Source organism: Pristiophorus japonicus, chromosome 10 (genome assembly GCF_044704955.1).
Source record: "Pristiophorus japonicus isolate sPriJap1 chromosome 10, sPriJap1.hap1, whole genome shotgun sequence".
Lineage (NCBI taxonomy): Eukaryota > Metazoa > Chordata > Chondrichthyes > Pristiophoridae > Pristiophorus > Pristiophorus japonicus.
The window spans coordinates 49,052,476-49,074,482 of NC_091986.1; the positions used below are offsets into that span (position 1 = coordinate 49,052,476).

At 47.7% G+C, this 22,007-nt stretch overlaps 1 protein-coding gene and 1 pseudogene across 1 annotated transcript in view; one reads left to right on the forward strand and one right to left on the reverse strand.

Annotated features, from left to right (window-relative positions):
* LOC139274985 (collagen alpha-6(IV) chain-like) overlaps positions 1 to 22,007 on the forward strand; it is a 401,423-nt gene that overhangs the window by 162,253 nt on the left and 217,163 nt on the right. Inside the window, exons 6-16 of the mRNA XM_070891802.1 lie at positions 1,196 to 1,240; positions 2,220 to 2,336; positions 4,363 to 4,431; positions 6,644 to 6,679; positions 7,562 to 7,624; positions 7,761 to 7,796; positions 11,423 to 11,464; positions 12,283 to 12,372; positions 13,468 to 13,521; positions 14,869 to 14,931; positions 15,022 to 15,066. Of these exons, the coding sequence (XP_070747903.1) occupies positions 1,196 to 1,240; positions 2,220 to 2,336; positions 4,363 to 4,431; positions 6,644 to 6,679; positions 7,562 to 7,624; positions 7,761 to 7,796; positions 11,423 to 11,464; positions 12,283 to 12,372; positions 13,468 to 13,521; positions 14,869 to 14,931; positions 15,022 to 15,066 (660 nt within the window). The remainder of the gene's footprint in view (positions 1 to 1,195; positions 1,241 to 2,219; positions 2,337 to 4,362; positions 4,432 to 6,643; positions 6,680 to 7,561; positions 7,625 to 7,760; positions 7,797 to 11,422; positions 11,465 to 12,282; positions 12,373 to 13,467; positions 13,522 to 14,868; positions 14,932 to 15,021; positions 15,067 to 22,007) is intronic.
* Positions 9,822 to 10,060, reverse strand: LOC139275436 (U2 spliceosomal RNA; annotated as a pseudogene).

Below are 22,007 nucleotides of genomic sequence, written 5' to 3' on the forward strand. Positions count from 1 at the left end.
AATCTATTTATTCACCAAGACTTGTAGTGTGCTGGTACTGCCAGAAATACCACCAGTGTGATATATTTAGGGCAAAGTTTGTGAGGCTGGGACTTCTGCTCATTTCAATTAATTGCCGGGACATTGGAGGCACAGTGACCGCCACAGCCTCCTAACATTTGCCCCGCAAACCCTGTGCGCGTAACAGAGCCTGAAATTGCTGCAGTCCTGCTCTATTTGCACTTGTTCAGCAGACCAGCGACACCATCCGCCCAAATCTGGGAAGCGGACGATCACAGGTGGGCATTTTACTCCTCAGATCATCGAGCATTTAAAGGGGCATCTCCGCCTGGCAATGGTTTGGGTCAAAGGGGCACCTCCGGGATTGACCATCTCCACCTGGCAATGGTTTGGAGCCTTTCCTGAGGCCTTGTTGTCAGTCTCAATGGGCATAGGTTACCCTGGGGACTGCCAAGGACGTACTGGCCGGAATTCCAAGGGTAAGTCAGGAACCTCCCCCAGATACGCCAACCCTTTAAGGTCAGGAGGGACAGGGGGACATTACCCCTCCCCAATGCCACCCCTCCCCCATGGAATTCATCAAAACTTGTTTAAAGAGGTGAAATCCCAGTTCCCCAAATTCCTGCCGATTTGGCAGTTTACACCGTCTCTCTTAGATTCCTCCGATCTTCCATCGAAAATACGGCGGAGTTTCAGGGGAACCATAGCAGATATTACCGGCGCCTGTCTTTAACACTCAGTATCATTGCCCGGTTACCAGCATCCCATCCATCCTCTCCCAGCAAGCCAGCGCCATCTATCACTGGGTAACGCACCCTATTGGCAAGCCTTGCGAGTTGGGAGTGGCCATCAGGAATTTGGGCAGTGAAGGCCGTTGGTGCAGAACCGATCTCTCAGACGATCTCAGTGGTCCCACCAGCCCGTGCTCCTGACGTGGAACAGCAGGTCGGAGAACCGGAGATGCACCATCCAGGGACCTCACCCAGCTCTGGCATGTCTGCAGCAGTCCCGACAACCCCCGGCACACATTCCACGTGGCGCATTCCAAACCCAGGGTGCGCGTTTGTAAAGTCCACCCTTCAAACTGCGCTGGTCCACATCGCAGGTAACTCAGGATTATGAGTTTTGACGTGTGCTGTGACTTGCATTAACTTGTTTGCTTACTCGATCTGTTTGCTATCTTGTTTTAAAACAGGGACCGGTGGGTGTCCCCGGATTTGCAGGGAATGATGGTATACCGGTAAGTACACGGTCTGGGGTTAACGAGTCTCCTGGCAATTACTCTATGGGAATCTCTTGATCAGTTTAAATACCTCAACCGTCTAAACTCGAGCGAATACAAAGCAAGTTTATGCAAACTCTCCTCGGAATTTAACCCTTTCACCTCCGGTATCATTCTAGATTCCGCTACCAGAGGAAGAAGTCTCTCCATATCTACCCTCATGGGAAACTATCTGATGGCTTGATTCAGAGATTCCTGGGAAGGGAGTGATTCTGTGAAGGGCAGTAACCAAGACATAGGAACAGGAGGAGGCCATTCAGCCCCTCGAGCCTGTTCCGCCATTCAATTAGATCATGGCTGATCTGTATCTTAACTTCATCTACTCGCCTTGGTTCCGTACCCCTTAATACCCTTACCCAACAACGATCTATCAAACTCAGTTTTGAAATTTGCAAATTGACCCCCAACCGGAACAGTGTTTTGGGGGGATAGTTCCAGATTTCCACTACCCTTTGTGTGAAGAAGTGCTTCCTGACATGACCCTGAATGGCCTGGCTCTAATTTTAAATTATTCTGGACTCCCACACCAGAGGAAATAGTTTCTCTCGATCTACCCTATCGAATCCTTTAATCATCTTAAACACCTCAATTCGATCACCCCTTAATGTACTATACTCGAGAGAATACAAGCCTAGCCTATGCAACCTGTCCTTGTAATTTAATCCTTTTAGTCCCGATTTCGATCTGGTGAATCTGCATTGCTCCCCCTCCAAGGCCAATATATCCTTCCTGAGGTGCGGGGCCCAGAACTGAACACAGTTACACCAGATGGGGTCTGACCAGAGCTTTATATAACTGTAACTGGATTTAAAGGAAAGGAGGTGGGTGTTTTAGAGATTTGATGTTGGCTCCTAGAGTTTATCATTCAGTAGGAACAGGAGAACTGCCTTCTGTTAGCTGGATGGATGATCTTGTGATGAAACTGCTGTTGTTGTAGGGTCACCCAGGACAACCAGGCCCCAGAGGTCCTCCTGGACATGATGGATGCAATGGGACGAGAGGAGATCCAGGAGAAATGGGACAACCCGGGTTCCCTGCTTTGTTGGGCTTCCTGGTAAGTAAATGTTACTGAAATACATCATGCGCAGGGAGAGAGTGGAAAACATGATCAAACTGGGAAAGCCACCAACTGGTCACATCGAGAGTTTAATTTGTTTTTAAAAATATCTCTATGTTCAAAGAAACATAGCGGGAGAAATTTGGTTACGCCACGTTTGAGAGCGGTAACCGAGGCGAGGCTGGGCTTCCTGCGCTCGGCGCGGAGGTCTCACCCCAGCCACGAAATTCCGGTTACCGCCCCTCACGGGAAGTGGAACGCAATTTTGCGTGTGCCACTACCTTTTGGTACAGGTTATGGAGCGCTACACAGGCGGTTTCAGGAGCACTACGCGGCCTCTCCATGTAGCGCTGACACATTTCAATGCCCCTCCTCTTCCGTTAAAGGAGAGGGATGCTGCGAGCTGTGCAGGCCCTTTGAAGGCCTCCACTGGGCCACCAAGGCTAAGGGGTGTCGTGGCCGCAGCCCGGCACCAAAATGGAGTGCCGGGTGCACAATCGCGGCTTGGACCCCGCGAAAGGAGCGGTGAACAGCGTCACTGGTAAGGGGGGAAATAAAAGATGGCGGCGAGTAACACAGCACACCTCCCCTTTAAGGTTCACCCTGCGATGGGAGTACGGCCCATTTCGTGACCCACGAGTCTGGCACAGGCGTTGCCTGCAGCGACCTCATGGGGCGCAGGCCAAATTCCGCTACGGGGCAAAAAGGGGTCACCGCAACAGGGCGTTAGCCGTGGGGCATGGCACTACTGCTTTTGTGCCTCCACTAACTCCCACACAATTTCGCGGGAGCCGGTAGCGCCCCCGGAGGAGCTAATGGGAGGCGCAGAACAGGAGAATTTCAGCCCCGTAGAATCTTATTACACAGATGGAAGCCATTTGGTTCATCGTGCCTGTGCCAGTTCTTTGAAAGAGCTCTCCAATTGGTTCCACTCTCCTGCTCTTTCCCCATAGCCCTACAAATTTCTCTCCTTCAAGTATTTATCCAATTCCCTTTTGAAAGTTATTATTGAATCTGTTTCCACCGTCCTTTCAGATGGTGCATTCCAGATCTCGCCAACTCGCTGCGTAAAATAATTTCTCCTCATTGAGAGGAAATTCTGCTATTTCAACATTTCCCATTCAATTTTCCTATGTCAACTGTCACGATGTAGTTGCAAACTCTGGCCACGAGGTGGCTCCATTGATCAAATTTCTGAAATCTTCTGCCAACTCCATTGCCAGCTTATTGTTTTTTGTAATACATTTGTCAACTGCCGAAACTTTAATATTTAATGCAAGAGTCCTGTACAGTAACGATATAATGAAATAGGTCGCAAATATATCGAGGTGTTGTAAAGAGTTGAATTGGGCAAGGAAAGGGAATTTTTTTTGAACTGTTTTAGAATTTATGAGGAATATATGTGAGGGAGATTCACTGAGGCTCCTTTCCATTGCAAAGTCTCACTCAATGAGGCTATGGGTCCCAGAATTGATCCCATAATATTAATGGTCCTATTTGAGACTCCCGGTCCCACTGAATGAGGGTCTGTGAGAGAGTGCAGCGTCGCTGAATCTATTCTCACATTCCTGTGGCTTTCAGTTCGAACATTTCTTCCTGCGTTTTGTACATCACACATAAGAAGACAAATTCTGAAACAAAACCCAAATACTGCAGATGTTGGAAATCTGAACTAGAAACAGAAAATGCTAGAAATACTCAGCAAGTCAAGCAGCGCCTGTGGAGAGAGAAAGAGAGTTAATGATTCAGGTCGATGGCCTTTCGTCAGAACTGGAAAATGTTAGAGATATAACAGGTTTTAAACAAGTACAGAGGCGGGGAAAGGGGGGAGGGGAGGAAAGAACAAAATGGACAGTCTGTGATAGGGCGGAAGGCAGGAGCGATTAAATAACAAAATCACCAGCTCCTGCTCTCTGATAGAATGGTTATGATCTGAAATTGTTGAACTTGGTGCTGAGTCCAGAAGGCTGACAAGAGACAGATTCTGATCTGCTAACATTTTTATTCTTCGCTGTGCACACAGGGAGCTCCCGGACTCAAAGGGCAGAAGGGAGAGCCTGTTCTCGTTACAATAGAGCGGACGAGATATAAGGTAAGTTTCACATAACTCTGCAAGCGGTGCATGACAATATGTGGTCCGTACGTGAAGCTTCCTTACCATAGATTCCCTTGTCACTTAAGGTTGAGTTTCCTTGTTCTGGACTCGTCCACCAGAGAAAATAATGACCCTGAGATTGCTCTTCGCCCCGATTGGGGGCGGTAACCTTCCGGGTGCGGGACTTCCGAGCTGTGGGGGGTGGAGCCAGGTCCCTGCACCTGGCTCGGAAGTCCTGCCCCCGACGCGGAATTGGGCCGTGCGCCCCTCAACGGAAGCGGAGCGCTGTCTCCGGCACTCCAGGATGCAAAGGGTCGGAGCGGGAAGGTGAGGGGTCAGAGCACATGCCAATGACGTCATCGCAGGTTGCGTGCTGACCCGAGGCATGGGGTGCGGTGCTGCCGAGGCAACGCCCCCAAACCACCGGGGCAATTTCCCCAGAGTCACCCCCCACCCCCACCGGGCGAAAATGCCATTCCACCCCATTAGCACCCCCCCCGGAGGTGTTAACAGGGTTAGAAAAAGGGGCAATTTTCCCCCCAATTTCTCTATCAACCCTATCAAATTCTTTAATCATCTCAAACACCTCAATTAGATCACCCCTTAATCTTCTATACTCGAGGGAGTACGAGCCTAGTCTGTGCAACCTGTCCTCGTAATTAACAGGAGCAAAGTGGGAACAATTGGTCTGAGAAACGGGCACAGGTCTGTGATGCCAGATTTGTGTGGATACCGTGGTTCTGTTTCTGGACCAGGAATCCATGGAATGTGAGTTTCTAGATGTTTGAGAATTTCAATTCAGTTTAAGAAATCTGGATATAAAGGGCCCAAGTTTTGGGCCGCGCCTAGAACGGCACAGCCCCGACCAGGACACCTGTTTTTCGTGCCACAAAGTGCGCCTAAAAAATACTTACCTATTCTCCGGCTCCCTGCAGGTCCTCTGGAGATGGGCGCGGCGCAGCACGAGCTGTGCGGGGCGGAGCCAGGTCCCTGCGCTGAAAACAGTGCCGGGACCTCTGCACATGCGCGCTACAGTGCAGAGGTCTCACTGGGGCTGCATGCATAAAACTCCTCCCACGCTCAGCCCCTGCTTCCTCGCGACCCGACCCCCCATCCATCCCCGGACCCAACCCGACCCGACACCAGACCAGACCACCCCCCCCCCCCCCCCCCCAACCCACGGACTGGACCTGACCCACCCCACCCGACCCGACCCCCGGCCACCTACCTGTAAATCCGTTGCTGGGGGCGGGCGGGCGGGCCTCCCTCTCCTTTCTCCCCTCCCTCCTCCCCTCTCCCCCTCCCTTCTCCCCCTCCCTCCATCCCTCCCTTCTCTCCCTCCCCCGCTCCCTTCTCTCCCTCCTCTCCCCCTCCCTTCTCTCCCTCTCCCCCTCCCCCTCCCCCTCTCTCCCTCCCCCCTCCCTCACCCTGCTCCCCCCTCTTTCCCACCCCCCCTCCACCCCCCTCCTCCCCCTCCCCTCGCTGTCAGAAACACAGACACTGACAGACAGAGAGTGAGGGACACACAGACAGACAGAGAGATAGAGACACTGACAGAGACACACTGCGGGGGGGGGGGGGGCACTCCAGCATGTTGTTGGAGAACTCCCGGTGCTGCAGTCGGTAAGTAGAAAATGTTTTATTTATTGATTATTTTTTTAAATTTTTTATTAGTTTTTTTTGATTGATTTATTGGTTGATTTATTGATGTATTTATCATTTATTATTGATGATGGCTCTTTATTTGTAAAACTGAAGTGTTTAATGTTTGTAAACTTCCCTTTAAACCCCCGCCCGCCCCCCCCCCCATTCCCTACGCCTGATTTGTAACCTACGCCTGATTTTCTAAGTGTAGACAAGGTTTTTCTGAGCGTACAAAAATCTACACTTACTCCATTCTAAGTTAGTTTGGAGTAATTTTTCACTGCCTAAATTTTCAAAACGGGCGTAAATTGCCGGACACGCCCCCTTTTGAAAAAGAAAATCTGTTCCAAACTGAAACTGTTCTAACTGACTAGAAATTCACAATAGCCTTGTAATCCATGCACCTCATCACCCGGGGGGTCTGATTCATTAGGGTAGCAGATGGAGGCCTCTGGGAAACAGTGGGGAGAAAGGGGAAAAAACATCTGGTAATGGGAAATGGAGGGAGAAATGAAAAGGAATTTGATTGTATTCTAACCACGTGCCATTCTCCTTCCGTTTACAGGGTGATCCCGGTCCTGCAGGTGCTCCTGGTTTTCCAGTAAGTGTTTGTGTTTTGGGGCAGTGGGAGGGGGCATTTTCAGGGTTCCTGTTTCAGGCGGGCCAGCCGCAAGCACAGCGTTCCCCGTGATTGTCCGTCCAAATCTGCAGCAAAGCTCCCGTCTGAACCTCCGATAGAAGGTTCCGATGGCAGAGGCCACCTCTCCTGGAGCACGAACTTTGAACAACGACTTCCTCAATCTGCGGTGCGTTTGTGATGATGATTTGGATTTTATGCTCGCTATTGTTACTCCTCCTCTCCAGCAAACAGGGAACGCACTCGTCTGATACAAGCACTGGTTAAAAATTCTGTTCCTCTAAAATATTGAATGTGATTTTTGTCTCAGCCAGTGGCTCAGTGGGTTCTTGCTTCTGAGGCAGAAGGTTGTGGATTCAAGTCCCACTCCAGGGACTTGAGCACATAAATCTAGGCTGACACTCCCAGTGCAGTACTGAGAGAGTACTGCACTGTCGGAGGTGCAGTACTGAGGGAGTGCTTCACTGTCGGAGGTGCAGTACTGAGGAAGTGCTGCACTGTCGGAGGAGCCGTCTTTTGGATGAGACGTTAAACCGAGGCCCCGTCTGCTCTCCTGGGTGGGTGTAAAAGATCCCACAGCACTATTTTGAAGAACAGCAGGGGAGTTCTCCCCGGTGTCCTGGGGCCAATATTTATCCCTCAACCAACATCATTAAAGAACAGATGATCTGGTCATTGTCACATTGCTGTTTGTGGGAGCTTGCTGTGCGCATATTAGCTGCTGCGTTTCCTACATTACAACAGTGACTGCACTTCAAAAAATACTTCATTGGCTGGAGAGCAATTTGGGACATTCTGAGGTTGTGAAAGGCGCTATATAAATGCAAGTCTGTTTTTCTCTTGCAGGGTACATCTGGTCTGCCTGGACAGATGGGCTCCAGGGGTCCTCCAGGAGTATTAGGACCACAAGTATGTATCAGGATTGGGAATCGTCCCACTCAGAATGTTAAACCTTACCATGTGATTTATTTGGTTCTGTATTGTGGCTGTTACTTGTTTCAATTTGCTCTTCTGATTCTCACGTGGTTCAAACTTCTCCCCACAGGGCCGCCCCGGACCGTCAGGTGCAAAAGGTCCAAAGGTAGGAATTTAACAATCCATCGGTGTGGGCTGCTCTTAAACATAATTGCAATTAAAATAATCTGTCCCATCTGCTCTGCTAAACCTTTCTAAAACACTGGTTAGGCCCTAGCTGGCTTATTGTGTTCAGTTTTGGGCATCACACTTTAGGAAAGATGTCAAGGCTCCACCATTGGCGGCCATGCCTTCAGCTGCCTGGGTCCTAAGCTCTGGAATTCCCTTCCTAAACTTCTCCGCCTCTCTCCCTTCCTTTAAGACAATACTTAAAACCTCCCTCTTTGACCAAGCTTTTGAAAGAGCTATCCACTTTTCTGCTCTTTCTCAGTAGCCCAGCAAACATTTTCCCTTCAAGTATTTATCCAGTTCCCTTTTGAAAGTTACTATTGAATCTGCTCCCACCGCCTTTTCAGGCAGTGCATTCCAGATCACAACAACTCGCTGCGTAAAAAGTGTTTCCTTATGTCGCCTCTGATTTTTTGCCAATCACCTTAAATCTGTGTCCTCTGGTTACCAACACTTCTGCCACTGCCCCGGTGTCAAATTTTGTTTGATAACGCTCCTGTGATGCGTCTTGGGATGTTTTACTACACTAAAGGTGCTGTCTAAATGCAAGTTGTTGTTGTTGTTAGAGAGGGTGCGGAGGAGATTTACCAGGATGGTACCAGGGATGAGGGACTTCAGTTATGTAGATAGACTGGAGAAGTTAGGATTGTTCTCCTTAGAGCAGAGAAGGTTAAGGAGAGATTTAATAGAGGTGTTCAAAGTCATGAAGACTAAATAAGAAGAAAGTGTTTCCAGTGGCAGAAGGGTTGGTAACCAGAGGACACAGATTTAAGGTGATCGGCAACAGTCCCAGAGGGGAGATGAGGAAACATTTTTTTATGCAGCAAGTTGTGATCAGGTATGTGCTGCCTGAAAGGGTGATGGAAGCAGATTCAATAGTAACTTTCAAAAGGGAATTGGATAAATACTTGAAGGGAAAATGTTTGCTGGGCTACGGAGGAAGAGCAGAGAAGTAGCTAGCTCTTTCAAAGAGCCTGCACAGGCACGGCGGGCCAAATGGCCTACTTCTGTGCTGTATCATTCCTTCATCGTCTCTATCATAGAATTTCCCAGCCAAACGCCATCATTATTGCAGAGGTTCAAGGAGAACGCCAATAGGGCAGCTAGCGAGGGACAAGGAAAAACCCACCACCATCTTCCGGGGCAAACAGGGATGGGCAGTCATTGCGGTCTTGCCAGCGATGCCCACATCCTGAGAGGGGATATAAAAACTGTGCATTTAAATGTTTCATTCTCCTTCTAAGCTGTTGTATTTTTGCTTGTTCAAGGGCCAATGTGCCTTGATCGCCAACATCTGGAATTTCCTCTGTTGTTCTGAGTGAGACTAAAGAGGTAATTCTATCCCCTGCGTGGACCCTCGCGAGATGGGACCATGGGTAGGAGATAGTCTGTGAGCCGCGGTCCGTGCTGTGACTATGGGTAAAGTAGAGCTCTGCTGGTTGCTCAACAATTGGAACCAGGCCATTACAAATAAATTAAAACAGCAAATGCTGGAAATACACAGCAAGTCTCTCAGCACATGTAAAGGTTGTTAGCTTTTAGCGTGCCAACCTTTCATCAAAAACATTGACCCACCCTTTTCTTTTACAGATACTGATAGACCTAGAACTTACAGACAGAGGCCATTCAGTCCATCGTTTCTGTGCCACTGCTAACTCTCCAACTGAAGCGGCCCAATCTAATCCCATCTCCCTCCCGTTTTCCCAAACACTTGCTTTTCAAATATTAATGCAACTCCCCTTTAAATGATGTTTCATGCCTGAATTGCCCCTGTAGTAAAACATTCCCTGTTCCAATAGCCCTCTGGGCGAAAAAATTTCTTCTAACTCCCAATTCATTTTTTTTTTTTTTTGGAAATTCGTAGCCAATCGTTCCAATTCTTTGTCAAATCACAAATGCCAGAGGTCACCTTGGGCCCATTCAAGGATCACTCTGCGCCAATGCTCTTAGCCAAAAGGCCTAGAGCCACTGCACCGTTCCTGGAAGTACTGCAATACCAGGTTCGTGCCATGGAGGTGGATGGGTCAGGTCCCCCACACACCTCCGTGGAGGTGGATGGGTCAAGCCACCCCACCCACCTCCTATTTCCAAAAAAGCAAGCATATACCTTCCTGATCCAGGGAGAACCACCTTGGGGTTATGGTGGTTACTCCCCTGTCAGGTCAGTTACGCATGATCTTAGCCAAAAGGCCGAGACCCTCGTTACTGATTCACCAACCAGCGGAAACAATCTTTCACTATTAACTCTCTCAAAAGCTTTTCGGTTTTGAAAATTTATATTAAAATCTCGGGTCCTGTGGAAAAAGTTCCAATTTTTCCAGCAATTCCCCACCCCCTGTAAACTTGCATCTTGCTCCAAAACTGCAAGCAAATCGGAAACAGCTGAGGGCATAGAGTCATAGATCGTTACAGCACAGAAGGAGGCCATTCAGCTCATTGAGCCTGTGCCGGCTCTTTGAAAGAGCTATCCAATTAGTCCCACTCCCCCACTCTTCTCCTCATAACCTCTCTGCTTCTTTTGCCAATTAACTTAAATCTGTGTCCTCTGGTGACCGACCTTCCTGCTAATGGAAACAGTTTCTCCCTATTTACTCTATCAAAACCCCTCATGATTTTGAACATAGGAACATAAGAAATAGGAGCAGGATTAGGCCATTTGGCCCATCAAGCCTGCTCCGCCGTTCAGTAAGATCATGGCTGATCTGATCAGGGACCCAGTTCCACTTCTCTAACTCTCCTCTTAAGCCTCTCTGCTCTAAGGAGAACATCCCAGCTTCTCCAGTCTCTCCACGTAACTGAAGTCCCTCATCCCAGATACCAATCTGGTAAATCTCCTCTGCACCCTCTTCAAGGCCTTGCATTCCTTCCTAAAGTGTGGCGCTCAGAATTGAACACAATACTCCAGCTGAGGACTTTTAAGTATCAAACAAAAGAGATGTGAATTCACCAATTCGCAGAAAGTTGTAGACCGAGGGTTTTCCGATACGTTCAATCGGGGACTGAGATATCCCACTGCATTCCGTATGTTGCATTAAACCTTTATCACATTAAACACTTTCTCTGCTTCTCGTGAAACGCTCCTATGTGTCAGTGGGTAGAACTCGCACCTCTGATTCAGAAGGTTGTGGGTTCAGGTCCCACTCCAGAGACTTGAGCACAAAATCCAGGCAGGGGCAGTACTGAGGGAGTGCTGCACTGTCAGGGGTGCCGTCTTTTGGATGAGATGTTAAACTGAGGTCCCATTTGCCCTCTCACGTGGATGTAAATGATCCCACACCACTTTGCAAAGAAGAGCAGGGGAGTTCTCCCCGGTGTCCTGGGCCAATATTTATTCCTCAACCAACATCACTAAAACAGATGATCTGATTATTATCACATTGCTGTGTGTGGGAGCTTGCTGTGCACTAATTGGCTGCAGTATTTCCTACATTACATCAGTGATTACACTTCAAAAATTACTTAATTGGCTGTAAAGGCTTTGGGATGTCCTGAGGTTGGGAAAGGCAGGATAATAATGCATGTCTTCATGTAACCCTTAACACTGTATTACCAATTGATTTACAGGGTAATGATGCAGTCAGTTTCCAGGGGAGGACTGGAGACAAGGTTGGTGGATTTGTTCATTCTACGAAGAGTTGTTACTGTTGAACATCATCTTGAGGTCCATTTGATGTTGTAGAACTTTGCAGAATGGTCATGCATCAGGAGCTTGAATCTGCATGGTTTTCCATTCATTTGCTTGATCACGGGATCCTTCGGCTCAAAGCTCTTGTACAGGAAACAATAAGCCTTAATATAAGAAAGATTAAATTGGAGAAAGGTAGCTACTAGCATGCCTGTATCCCCTCTAACATACGAAGACTTCACAGAGGTGACACTAGTTGGACTTTGAATGATGGTTGGGGATGGAAATCGAAAGCAGGTAGGAAGTAGGTTGTGAGGAGGCTGAAGGTGGGGAGAGAGGTAGCGAGGGAGAGGGGAGGTGGTGTTAGGGGGTGTATGGATGTCTGCAGTAGAGGGAAGGGAAAGGAGGACAGCATTAGAGACAAGAGGCAGAAGATTGGATGGCTCATATAGAGACATTGGATGGAAAGAGATTGCAGAATTAAGTCAATGGAAAAGAGAATCGGGAGGATTGCAAAATGATTTGTCAATTTTGTACCGCCCAATTTGTGTTCTCTCTGTCTCTTTCTCTCCCACCAATACATCAGTTGGAAGTGGAGTGTCATTTTTACTAAAGAGATAAAGGGCTCTAGATTATTGTGTCTTTTATATGAAGTAGTTTACTACTTTCCAATGATGCAAAAACAAACTCAAAGCCCAGTGCCAATGATCTGCTAATACTGTCAGATTGAGAAGTTGAAGCACAGGAGGTTACTGCCTTTACCTCTTGTTAACCACTTGTTCTAACCATTGTTCCTCAGGGTGAAGCAGGTTACCCAGGACTCCCTGGTCCAGGAGCTGGGACTGGACCCCGTGTGACAATCTATGCAAAAGGAGAGACGGGAGAGAAGGTAAAACCCCAACCGTGTGTTGTCCAATCTGTGCAACAAAGCAATGAGCAGTGATTAAAGGACAAGTACCAGTTACTGTGGGCAGTGAAAAGCTCTTTATTATCATATTAATAGTTCCAGACTGGAGAAGACTTTTAGTATCAGCTGTGGTTCAGTGGGTAGCACTTTCGTCTCTGAGCCAGAAGATTGTGGGTTCAACTCCCACTCCAGAGACTTAAGCACAAAACCTTGGCAGCTACTCCAGTGGAGTACTGGTGGAGCGCTGCACTGTCAGAGGGGCAGTACTGGTGGAGCGCTGCACTGTCAGAGGGGCAGTTCTGGTGGAGCGCTACACTGTCAGAGGGGCAGTACTGAGGGAGCGCTGCACTGTCAGAGGGGCAGTACTGGTGGAGCGCTGCACTGTCAGAGGGGCAGTACTGGTGGAGCGCTACACTGTCAGAGGGGCAGTACTGAGGGAGCGCTGCATTGTCGGAGGGGCAGTACTGAGGGAGCGCTGCTCTATGGGAGATGCAGTATTGAGGGAGTGTTGCTCGTCAGAGGGGCAATACTGAGGGGAGCACTGAACTGTCAGAGGTGCAGTATTGAGGAAGTGTTGCTCTGCTGGAGGGGCAGTACTGAGAGAGTGCAGCATTGTCGGAAGAGCAATACTGAGAGAGTGCTGCACTGTCGGGGGTTTTTACCATAATAATTCCTATGTCAACATTTATAATGGAGCTTGCCTTATGTAAATGCATCAAGCTGTAATGGCACACTCTTGCCAGTGGGGTGCTGCAATGCTACCACTGACGAGATGATGCAATTACAGTGTTTACATCAAGAAAAATTCATTATAAATATTGGCATAAGAATTTATAATGGAAAAGTAAAAATAAGGAAAGAATGTTTGACTTTAAAATGGGGCCTGAACTACATCTGAGAGCCTAGGTGCAATGGTTCCCGTCCACCAACACCACGTCATGTGGACTGCACTTGGTGTAGACTTGTCGTGCAATGCCTCTGGAGATGAACCAGTTTATGGATATATGTTGATCGCTATAAGGATATTAGCATACATTTATTGTTAATGTTTATCATTTTCTTTCATTCTTTGTTCAGGGTGAAAGAGGAAATGAAGGATTTGAGGGAGAAGTAGGACACCCTGGGAAACCGGTGAGTTTTAATAACCAGGATCTGAGTTCCGTTCAGATGCTCAGATTGTTCAGTGTCATACTGTGGATTTGTTTTCTTCCAGCTCGGAACACTTTCTATGCCAGCGCTCACTGGTTAACTTGATAAGTTAACAAGCGAGGATGTTGCCAGGACTGGAGAATTTTAGCAATGAGATTGGATAGGCTGGGTTTGTTTTCTTTGGAATAGAGGAGGCTGAGGGGAGAACTTATTGAGGTGTAGAAAATTATGAGGGGCCGAGATAGAGTGGATAGGAAGGACCTATTTCCCTTAACAGAGGGGTCAACAACCAGGGGCATAGATTTAAAGTAATTGGTAGGAGGTTTAGAGGGGATTTAAGGGGAAATCTTTTCACTCAGAGGGTTGTGGGGTCTGGAACTCACTGCCTAAAAGAGTGGTAGAGGCAGAAACCCTCACCACATTTAAAAAGTATTTGGATATGCACTTGAAGTGCCGTAACCTACAGGGCTACGGACCAAGAGCTGGAAAGTGAGATTAGGCTAGATAGCTCTTTGTCAGTCGACGTGGACATGATGGGCCGAAATGGCCTCCTTCTGTGCTGTAAATTTCTATGATTCTATGGGGCCAAAATTGATGGCCTTACCGCCGGCTGCCACTGAGATCCGCTGACATTCCTCTTCGGGTACCGCCCTGTGCCAGTTTGCACTTGGGCTGGAGTGGGCGGAAGGGGAGAACCGCTGGGAACCGCTCGCTGACGACAGCGGACGGCCAAGTGGCGCAAGTGACTTCCTGCCCGCTGAGATGCCAGATTGGTGTGAGTGGGAGTCGGCTCCAGAACAGGGAAGGACCACTGCGTGGAGACTGGTCTATCCCCGACGGTAGGTATGAAGACCTGCAAAAAAAGGTTAGTGAACATTTTTTTTAAATTCTTACAGCGACTTGCTTGTATGGGGTTCCCTGAAGGTGTTACGGTTTTTTTTGCATTGATTTTTCTTTTCAGCTTATCGACCCTCCGTGGGCCCGACTCCATCCTCGGCAGCACTTGGGCAGCAAGAGCCTTTGCCGCCGAGCTTGGGAGCTCCCACCCGCTGCCTCCCAGATTGATGGCGTATGTCCCTCTTTTGCCACCAGGCGCTCTTTCAAGGACCTTTTTGCCAAAACTCCCACCCAAAGTACCGTCAGGTGTTTCGGCGGCCATCAGCGGTCCTTTGGGCAGCACTTGGACAGCCCTTGGCCTTCACCAATTTCGGCCCCTATAATTCTATGATTTAAAGCAGAGATTGTGATGAAGGAAGATGATTAGGGTTGATTCGGACCATCCTCTGAAGCTCATGCAATAATTATACTTGTGATCAATGTTTTGTTTAGGGAGATCCTGGACCTCAAGGAGAAAAAGGAGAAGAGGGAGTAATGGGGCTTCCGGGATCGAGAGTAAGGCATTATCCTGCACAGGAATACTATTTCCAAAATTATATGATTGTTACTGAAATTAGCCTTAAAATGTCCTCTGTGTAATTCTAGGGTTCAAGTGGTTTGGATGGACTCCCAGGTTCAGATGGAACCAGAGTGAGTATGAAATCTATATGGAAAACCCATTGGTTTATAATACAGATATAATGTATCTGTATTATATCGCTGTTACATATTATGGAAAAATGAACAATGACCCTCTGGACCATCCAGCCTGTCCCACACAATTGGTGACACCTTGTGTATCACAATATAAACACTCCCCACCTCACCCGAAACCCTGTGATCTCCTGGGAGAGTTGAAAATACAGATAAAAAACCCAGGACAATTTGGGGAAAAAATCTGTGAGATTCCTCTCCGACCTCCCTTTAATCAATCAAAACTAGTCCATGAGATCACTCTGGCCTTGAATACCCTGCAGTACCTACCTTCTGCAAGAGGTGATCACTACCCCAGTCAGAAACAGGTCCAGCTCTGGCTTGAAGGAATTCAACTGATCAGCATCCACCGCACGAGACAGCAGCCTGTTCTAGAGGCCCACTATTCTCTGTGAAAAGAACTACCTCATGACATCTAACCTAGATTTGGCCTTATATAACTTAAAATTGTGACCCCTGGTCCTGCCTAACCTATTTAATTGGAACAAACTGTCAGCTGGAACAGCATCTATTCACTTCATTATCTTATAAACTGTCATGTATGTATACTTGGGGTTACTAGCCACCAGGTGGCGCAGTGGTCTGAGGTCATTGGGCTGTACACACGTATGTGCAGCCCAGGTATAAAAGGCAAGCCATCATGTAATGTAATCACTTTGGGCCCTAATAAAGCAGAGCCAGGTTTGTATCTGTGTTAGTTTACAGTATTCAGTCTATCGAGTTATTACATACATAACATTTGGCAACGAGGTAACTTAAGAACCTTCGCATGCAAAAATGAGCACAATTGGAATTCTGGAGAGATTCGTGGAGGGAGAGGACTGGGCAGATTTTGTAGCTCGCCTGGACCAATACTTCATGGCCAACAAAATGGAGGAACCCACTGACGCAGTTAGGCGCAGGGCGGTCTTCCTCACAGTTTGCGGTCCGAAAATCTATGGACTCATAAAGAATCTTCTCTCGCCTGCAAGTCCAACGGTCAAGGACTATGAGGAATTGTATGCTCTGGTACGTCACCATCTCAAACGAGAAGAAGGCATCATCATCTCATGATATCGATTCTATACGCACGTTTGTTCTGAGGGCCAGGATGTGTCAGAATTCGTTGCCAACCTAAGACGTCTAGCTGGACCGAAAATGCATTGGGAGACATGCTGCGGGACTTCTTTATAATCGGCATCAACCACAGGGTGATCCTGTGTAAGCTACTGACGGCAGAGACGCTGGATTTGAGCAAGGCCATCACGATTGCCCAGGCATGCATGACGACGGACAAAAACTTAAAGCAGATATCATCGAAAAATCGGAACTTGGCAAGAACTGTAAACAAGATTGTATCGTGTTTGGCAGAGCTGCATATGGCAGGGCCTACTTGACTGCGTATGCGAAACCTGTGGCTGCCCAAAGTCCACCAACGGGAATGAATCCAATTTCACCATGTTGGTGTTGTGGGGGCAATCATCGGCCTTATCAGTGTCGGCTTAAACAGTACATTTGTAAAGGCTGTTCAAGACTGGGGCATCTCCAGCACGTGTCCACAACTGAGCAAGCGTGCTGTGGCACACCACGTGGAGGATGATGACCAGTATAGTGTGGATCCGGATATGCAGTCTGAGATACCAGAGGAGGAAGTGTATGGACTGCATTCGTTCTTAACAAAGAGCCAACTGATAATGATTAATGTGAAATTTAACTGTGTGCCGGTACCGATGGAGCTGGACACGGGTGCAAATCAATTAATAATGAGCCAGAGGACATTCGGCAAATTGTGGGATAATAAGGCTGAGGCCTAAGCTGAATCCAGTCAATGCCAAGTTGTGTACGTACACTAAAGAACTCATAACGGTGATTGGCAGTGCAGTAGTCAAGGTGTCGTATGACGGTGCGGTTCATGGTTTACCATTATGGATTGTTCCAGGCAATGGTCCAATGCTGTTCGGCAGGAATTGGCTAGAAAAAATCAAATGGAATTGGAACGATATCAAAGCGTTGTCGTCGGAGGATGATAATCCATGAGCTCAAGTGCCGAGCAAGTTCCCCTCGCTGTTTGAACCAGGCATCGGCAATTTCACGGGAGCCAAGGTGCAGATCCACGTGGACTCGGATGCAAGACCCGTCCATCATAAAGCGGTTCCATACATGATGAGGGAGAAAGTCGAAATTGAACTGGACAGACACCAGCGTGAAGGGGTCATATCACTGGTTGAATTTAACAAATGGGCCAGCCCCATTGTTCCTGTGTTGAAGAGTGATGGCACTGTCAGGATTTGTGGAGACTACAAGGTTACGATCAACCGAGTTTCGAAACAGGATCAATACCCGTTACCGAAGGCTGATGACCTGTTTGCAACGCTAGCCGGGGGGGATGTCTTTCACTAAACTGGCTCTGACATCGGCCTGCATGACACAGGAGCTGGTCGAGACATTGAAGAAACTTACGTGCATCAACATTCATAAAGGACTGTTTATCTACAACAAGTGTCCTTTCGGAAGCCGTATTTCAGAGGAACATGGAGAGTCTACTGAAGTCCGTCCCTAGAACCGTCGTGTTCCAAGATGACATCCTGGTCACAGGTCATGACTCCACCGACCATCTGAACAACTGGAAGAGATTCTACATCGTCTGGACAAAGTGGGACTCAGACTGAAACGTTCGAAGTGCGTCTTCATGGCACCGGAAGTCGAATTCCTGTTGAGGAAAATTGCTGCTGATGGCATCAGGCCTACAGTTTCGAAAACTAAGGCCATCCCAAGCCTCAGAATGTGACGGAGCTGCGTTTGTTCCTTGGTCTACTCAACTACTTTCCTACCTAGATTGAGCACTTCATTAGAGCCACTGCACATGCTGCTAAGAAAAGGCGACAACTGGGTTTGGGGTGCGTCTCAAGATAGAGCTTTTGAGATAGCTACTAATCTGCTTTGCTGTACCAAGCTGCTGGTACATTATGATCCATGTAAGTGTCTAGTATTGGCCTATGATGCTTCGTCATAAGGAGTTGGTTGCGTGCTCCAACAAGCTAATGAGTCGGGTAAACTACAACCTGTTGCGTATGCTTCTAAAAATTTGTCAAAGGCGGAAAGAGCCTACAGCATGGTAGAAAAAGAAGCATTAGCCTGTGTGTATGGGGTTAAACAGATGCATTAGTACCTGTTTGGTCTTCGGTTTGAACTGGAAACAGATCACAAGCCACCCATTTCATTGTTTTCGGAAAATAAAGATATCAACACCAATGCATCGTCCCGCATCCAGAGATGGGCGCTGACATTATCTGCCTATAATTATGTCATTTGTAATTGACCTGACACCGAGAATTGTGCACTGAGCCGTCTGCCGTTGCCCATATGGGAGGTGGAGACGCCACAACCTGCAGACCTACTGTTAGTTATGGATGCTTTTGAAAGTGAAGGAACCCCTGTCACGGCTCAACAAGTTAAGACCTCGACCAGCCAGGACCCGATATTATCGGTTGTGAAATGTTGTGTCCTTAGTGGTGATTGGTCTGCCGTACCCGAGCAAATGGGTGACGAGACCAAACCTTACAACCGTCGCAAAGACAAACTATCCATTCAGTCAGATTGTTTACTGTGGAGTAATCGTGTTGTTATGCCTAAGAAAGGCAGAGAGACATTTGTACATGATCTACATAGCACTCATCCTGGTATTGTCATGATGAAAGCCATTGCCAGGTCTCATGTATGGTAGCTCTGATCTGGAATCATGTGTGCATCAGTGCAACACTTGCATGCAGCTAAGTAAAGCACCAGCGGAATCGCCGCTGAGTCTGTGGTCGTAGCCATCTCAACCATAGTCCAGGATCCACATCGACTTTGCAGGTCCCTTCCTGGGAAAGATGTCTTTAGTTGTGGTGGATGCATATTCCAAGTGGATAGAGTGTATAATCAGGTCATCCAGTACATCCACAGCTACCATTGCAAGCCTTCGTTTGCCACTCATGGTCTGCCCAACATCATTGTAAGCGACAACGGACTTTGCTTCACTAGTCTGGAGTTTCAAGAGTTCATGAAACTCAATGGTATCAAACATGTGAGGTCAGCACCATTCAAACCTGCATCTAAGATCAAGCAGAGCGTGCTGTCCAAATCATCAAGCAGAGTATGAAACATGTAACTCAAGGTTCACTGCAGACTCGCTTGTCACGCGTATTGCTTAGTTACAGGACAAGACCCCACACGCTTACCGGGGTCCCACCTGCTGAACTATTGATGAAGAGAGGTCTCAAGACCAAGCTCTCTCTTGTCCACCCTGACTTAAACGATCATACAGACGTCAAAGTCAGCAGTGGTATCATGATTGTACTCTGTGTCATGCGACATTTCTGTTAACGATCCTGTGTCTGTAATAAATTATGGTCAAGGTCCCAAGTGGATCGCCGGTACTGTTATGGTCAAGGAGGGTAACAGAGTGTGTATCCTCAAGCTCAAGAATGGCCAAACATGCAGGAAACATGTTGATCAGATAAAGCTGCGGCACACGGATGAACCGGAATAGTCTGAGGAAGACACAATCAGTGACCAACCAACCTACCCTCAGTCATCAGAGGACTCCGCTGTCATCAATGAATCTGGACTTTCAATCCCTGACATGGTCATTGCCACTCCCATCAGATCGGCTACCCAGCCCCCATCATAACAGACTCAGAATGCTCGCCCAAGGCTGGAGTTGAACTGAGACGATCAACTCGGGAGCGGAAAGCCCCGGACCGTCTCAATTTGTAAAAAAACTGTTACTAATATCTTAAAGGGGGAAATTGTCATGTATGTATGCTTGGGGTTACTAGCCACCAGGTGGCGCCACTGTCGGAGGTCATTGGGCTGTACGCATGTGTGTGTGTGCTGCCCAGGTATAAAAGGTAAGCGATCATGTAATGTAACCACTTTGTACCTGTGTTAGTTTACAGTCGAGTTATTACATACATAACATAAACCTCAATCATATCCCCCTAAGTCTACACTGCTCTAAGGTGTAGAGTCCCAACTCTTTTAATCGATCTTGATAACTAAGATGCCTTGGACTGGGAGTTAGTCTAGTGGCCTTTCTCTGCACTCTTTCCGAAACCTCAATATCACCCACCATGTGAGGAGACGAAAACTGGACGCAGTATTCCAAGTGAGACCTGACCAAGGTCTTGCACAAGGACTAAACAGTTTGCTTTGTCTTTTGGTCAATTGTCCGAGGAATGCTTCCCAACACCCTATTCGCTCTAGCTATTGCTTCACAGAGCTGGGATATAATTGCTGCCTGCATTACTCTCATTCCTCTGAGACGTGTATTCCACTGATACATAAGAGCATAAGAAATAGGAGCAGGGGTAGGCCATACGGCCCCTCGAGCCTGCTCTGCCATTTAATACGATTATGGCTGATCCGATCATGGACTCAGGTCCACTTCCCTGCCCGCTCTCCATAACCCTTTATTCCCTTATCGTTTAAGAAACTGTCTATTTCTGTCTTAAATTTATTCACTGTCCCAGCTTCCACAGCTCTATGAGGCAGCAAATTCCACAGATCCACAATCCTCTGAGAGAAGAAATTTCTTCTCATCTCAGCTTTAAATAGGCGGCCCCTTATTCTAAGATTATGCCTCCTAGTTCTAGTCTCCTCTCTCTGCACCCACCTTGTCAAGCCTCAAGCCTCCTCATAATCTTATACGTTTCGATAAGATCACCTCATTCTTCTGAATTCCAATAGGTAGAGGCCCAACCTACTCAACCTTTCCTCATAAGTCAACCCCCTCATCTCCAGAATCAACCTTGTGAACCTTCTCTGAACTGCCTCCAAAGCAAGTATATCCTTTCGTAAATATGGAAACCAAAACTGCATGCAGTATTCCAGGTGTGGGCTCACCAATACCCTGTACAACTGTAGCAAGACTTCCTTGCTTTTATACTACATTCCCTTGGCAATAAAGGCCAAGATTCCATTGGCCTTCCTGATCACTTGCTGTACCTGCATACTAACCTTTTGTGTTTCATGCACAAGTACCCCCAGGTCCGGGTGTACTGCAGCACTTTGTAATCTTTCTCCATTTAAATAATAACTTGCTCTTTGATTTTTTTTCTGCGAAAGTGCATGACCTCACACTTTCCAACATTATACTCCATCTGCCAAATTTTTGCCCATTCACTTAGCCTCTCTACGTCCTTTTGCAGATTTTTTGTGTCCTCCTCACACATTGCTTTTCCTCCCATCTTTGTGCCCCTTTCCTACTGCCTGGTCTCTGGGTGGTATTTTGGGGGTGATGGGGTACGGGGTGTTAAGACAGAGCCCTGTCTGCTGGTAGCCTCCATGGTAACTGTCATGTATGTAACCTTCATGTAATTACAACCTTCATATAACAACACTGCATACTTTATACACCTAAGAAATGCACACCTTGACCACAGGGGGTGAACTTGTGGGAGACACTCCTCACCTGGTCATCCAGGTATATAAAGGGAGGACCCACGCAAGGTCATCACTTCTTGGTCCTGTGAATAAAGGTTCGGGTCACAGAGTGACCTTGTCTGCAGAATGTGCCTCGTGTGAATTTATAGTAGTGTGTAAGGACATTACAGTAACCCTGCTGGAGTTTGTGGGATCAGTGGATGGACAGCTCATTAGCATAGGGGCAAAGCTTCTGCGAAACCCTCAGCATTGCTTCACCCTTTGAGAGGGAGGGTTGACCAGATTCCAGCGAGCTCCAAAAAGATGTGGAAAGAAAGATTCCTTGTGGTCTTTGGAGGTCCAGATCATTGGGACTCACAAACGCCTTTGTGGAGGTTGATATCCCTCCACTCACTCAGTGTACCAGCCTCCAGTACCGCTCCGGGTTCCGACTGAAGCTCAGGAGTGTGTATATCTGGCTCAGGGAGTCCCTG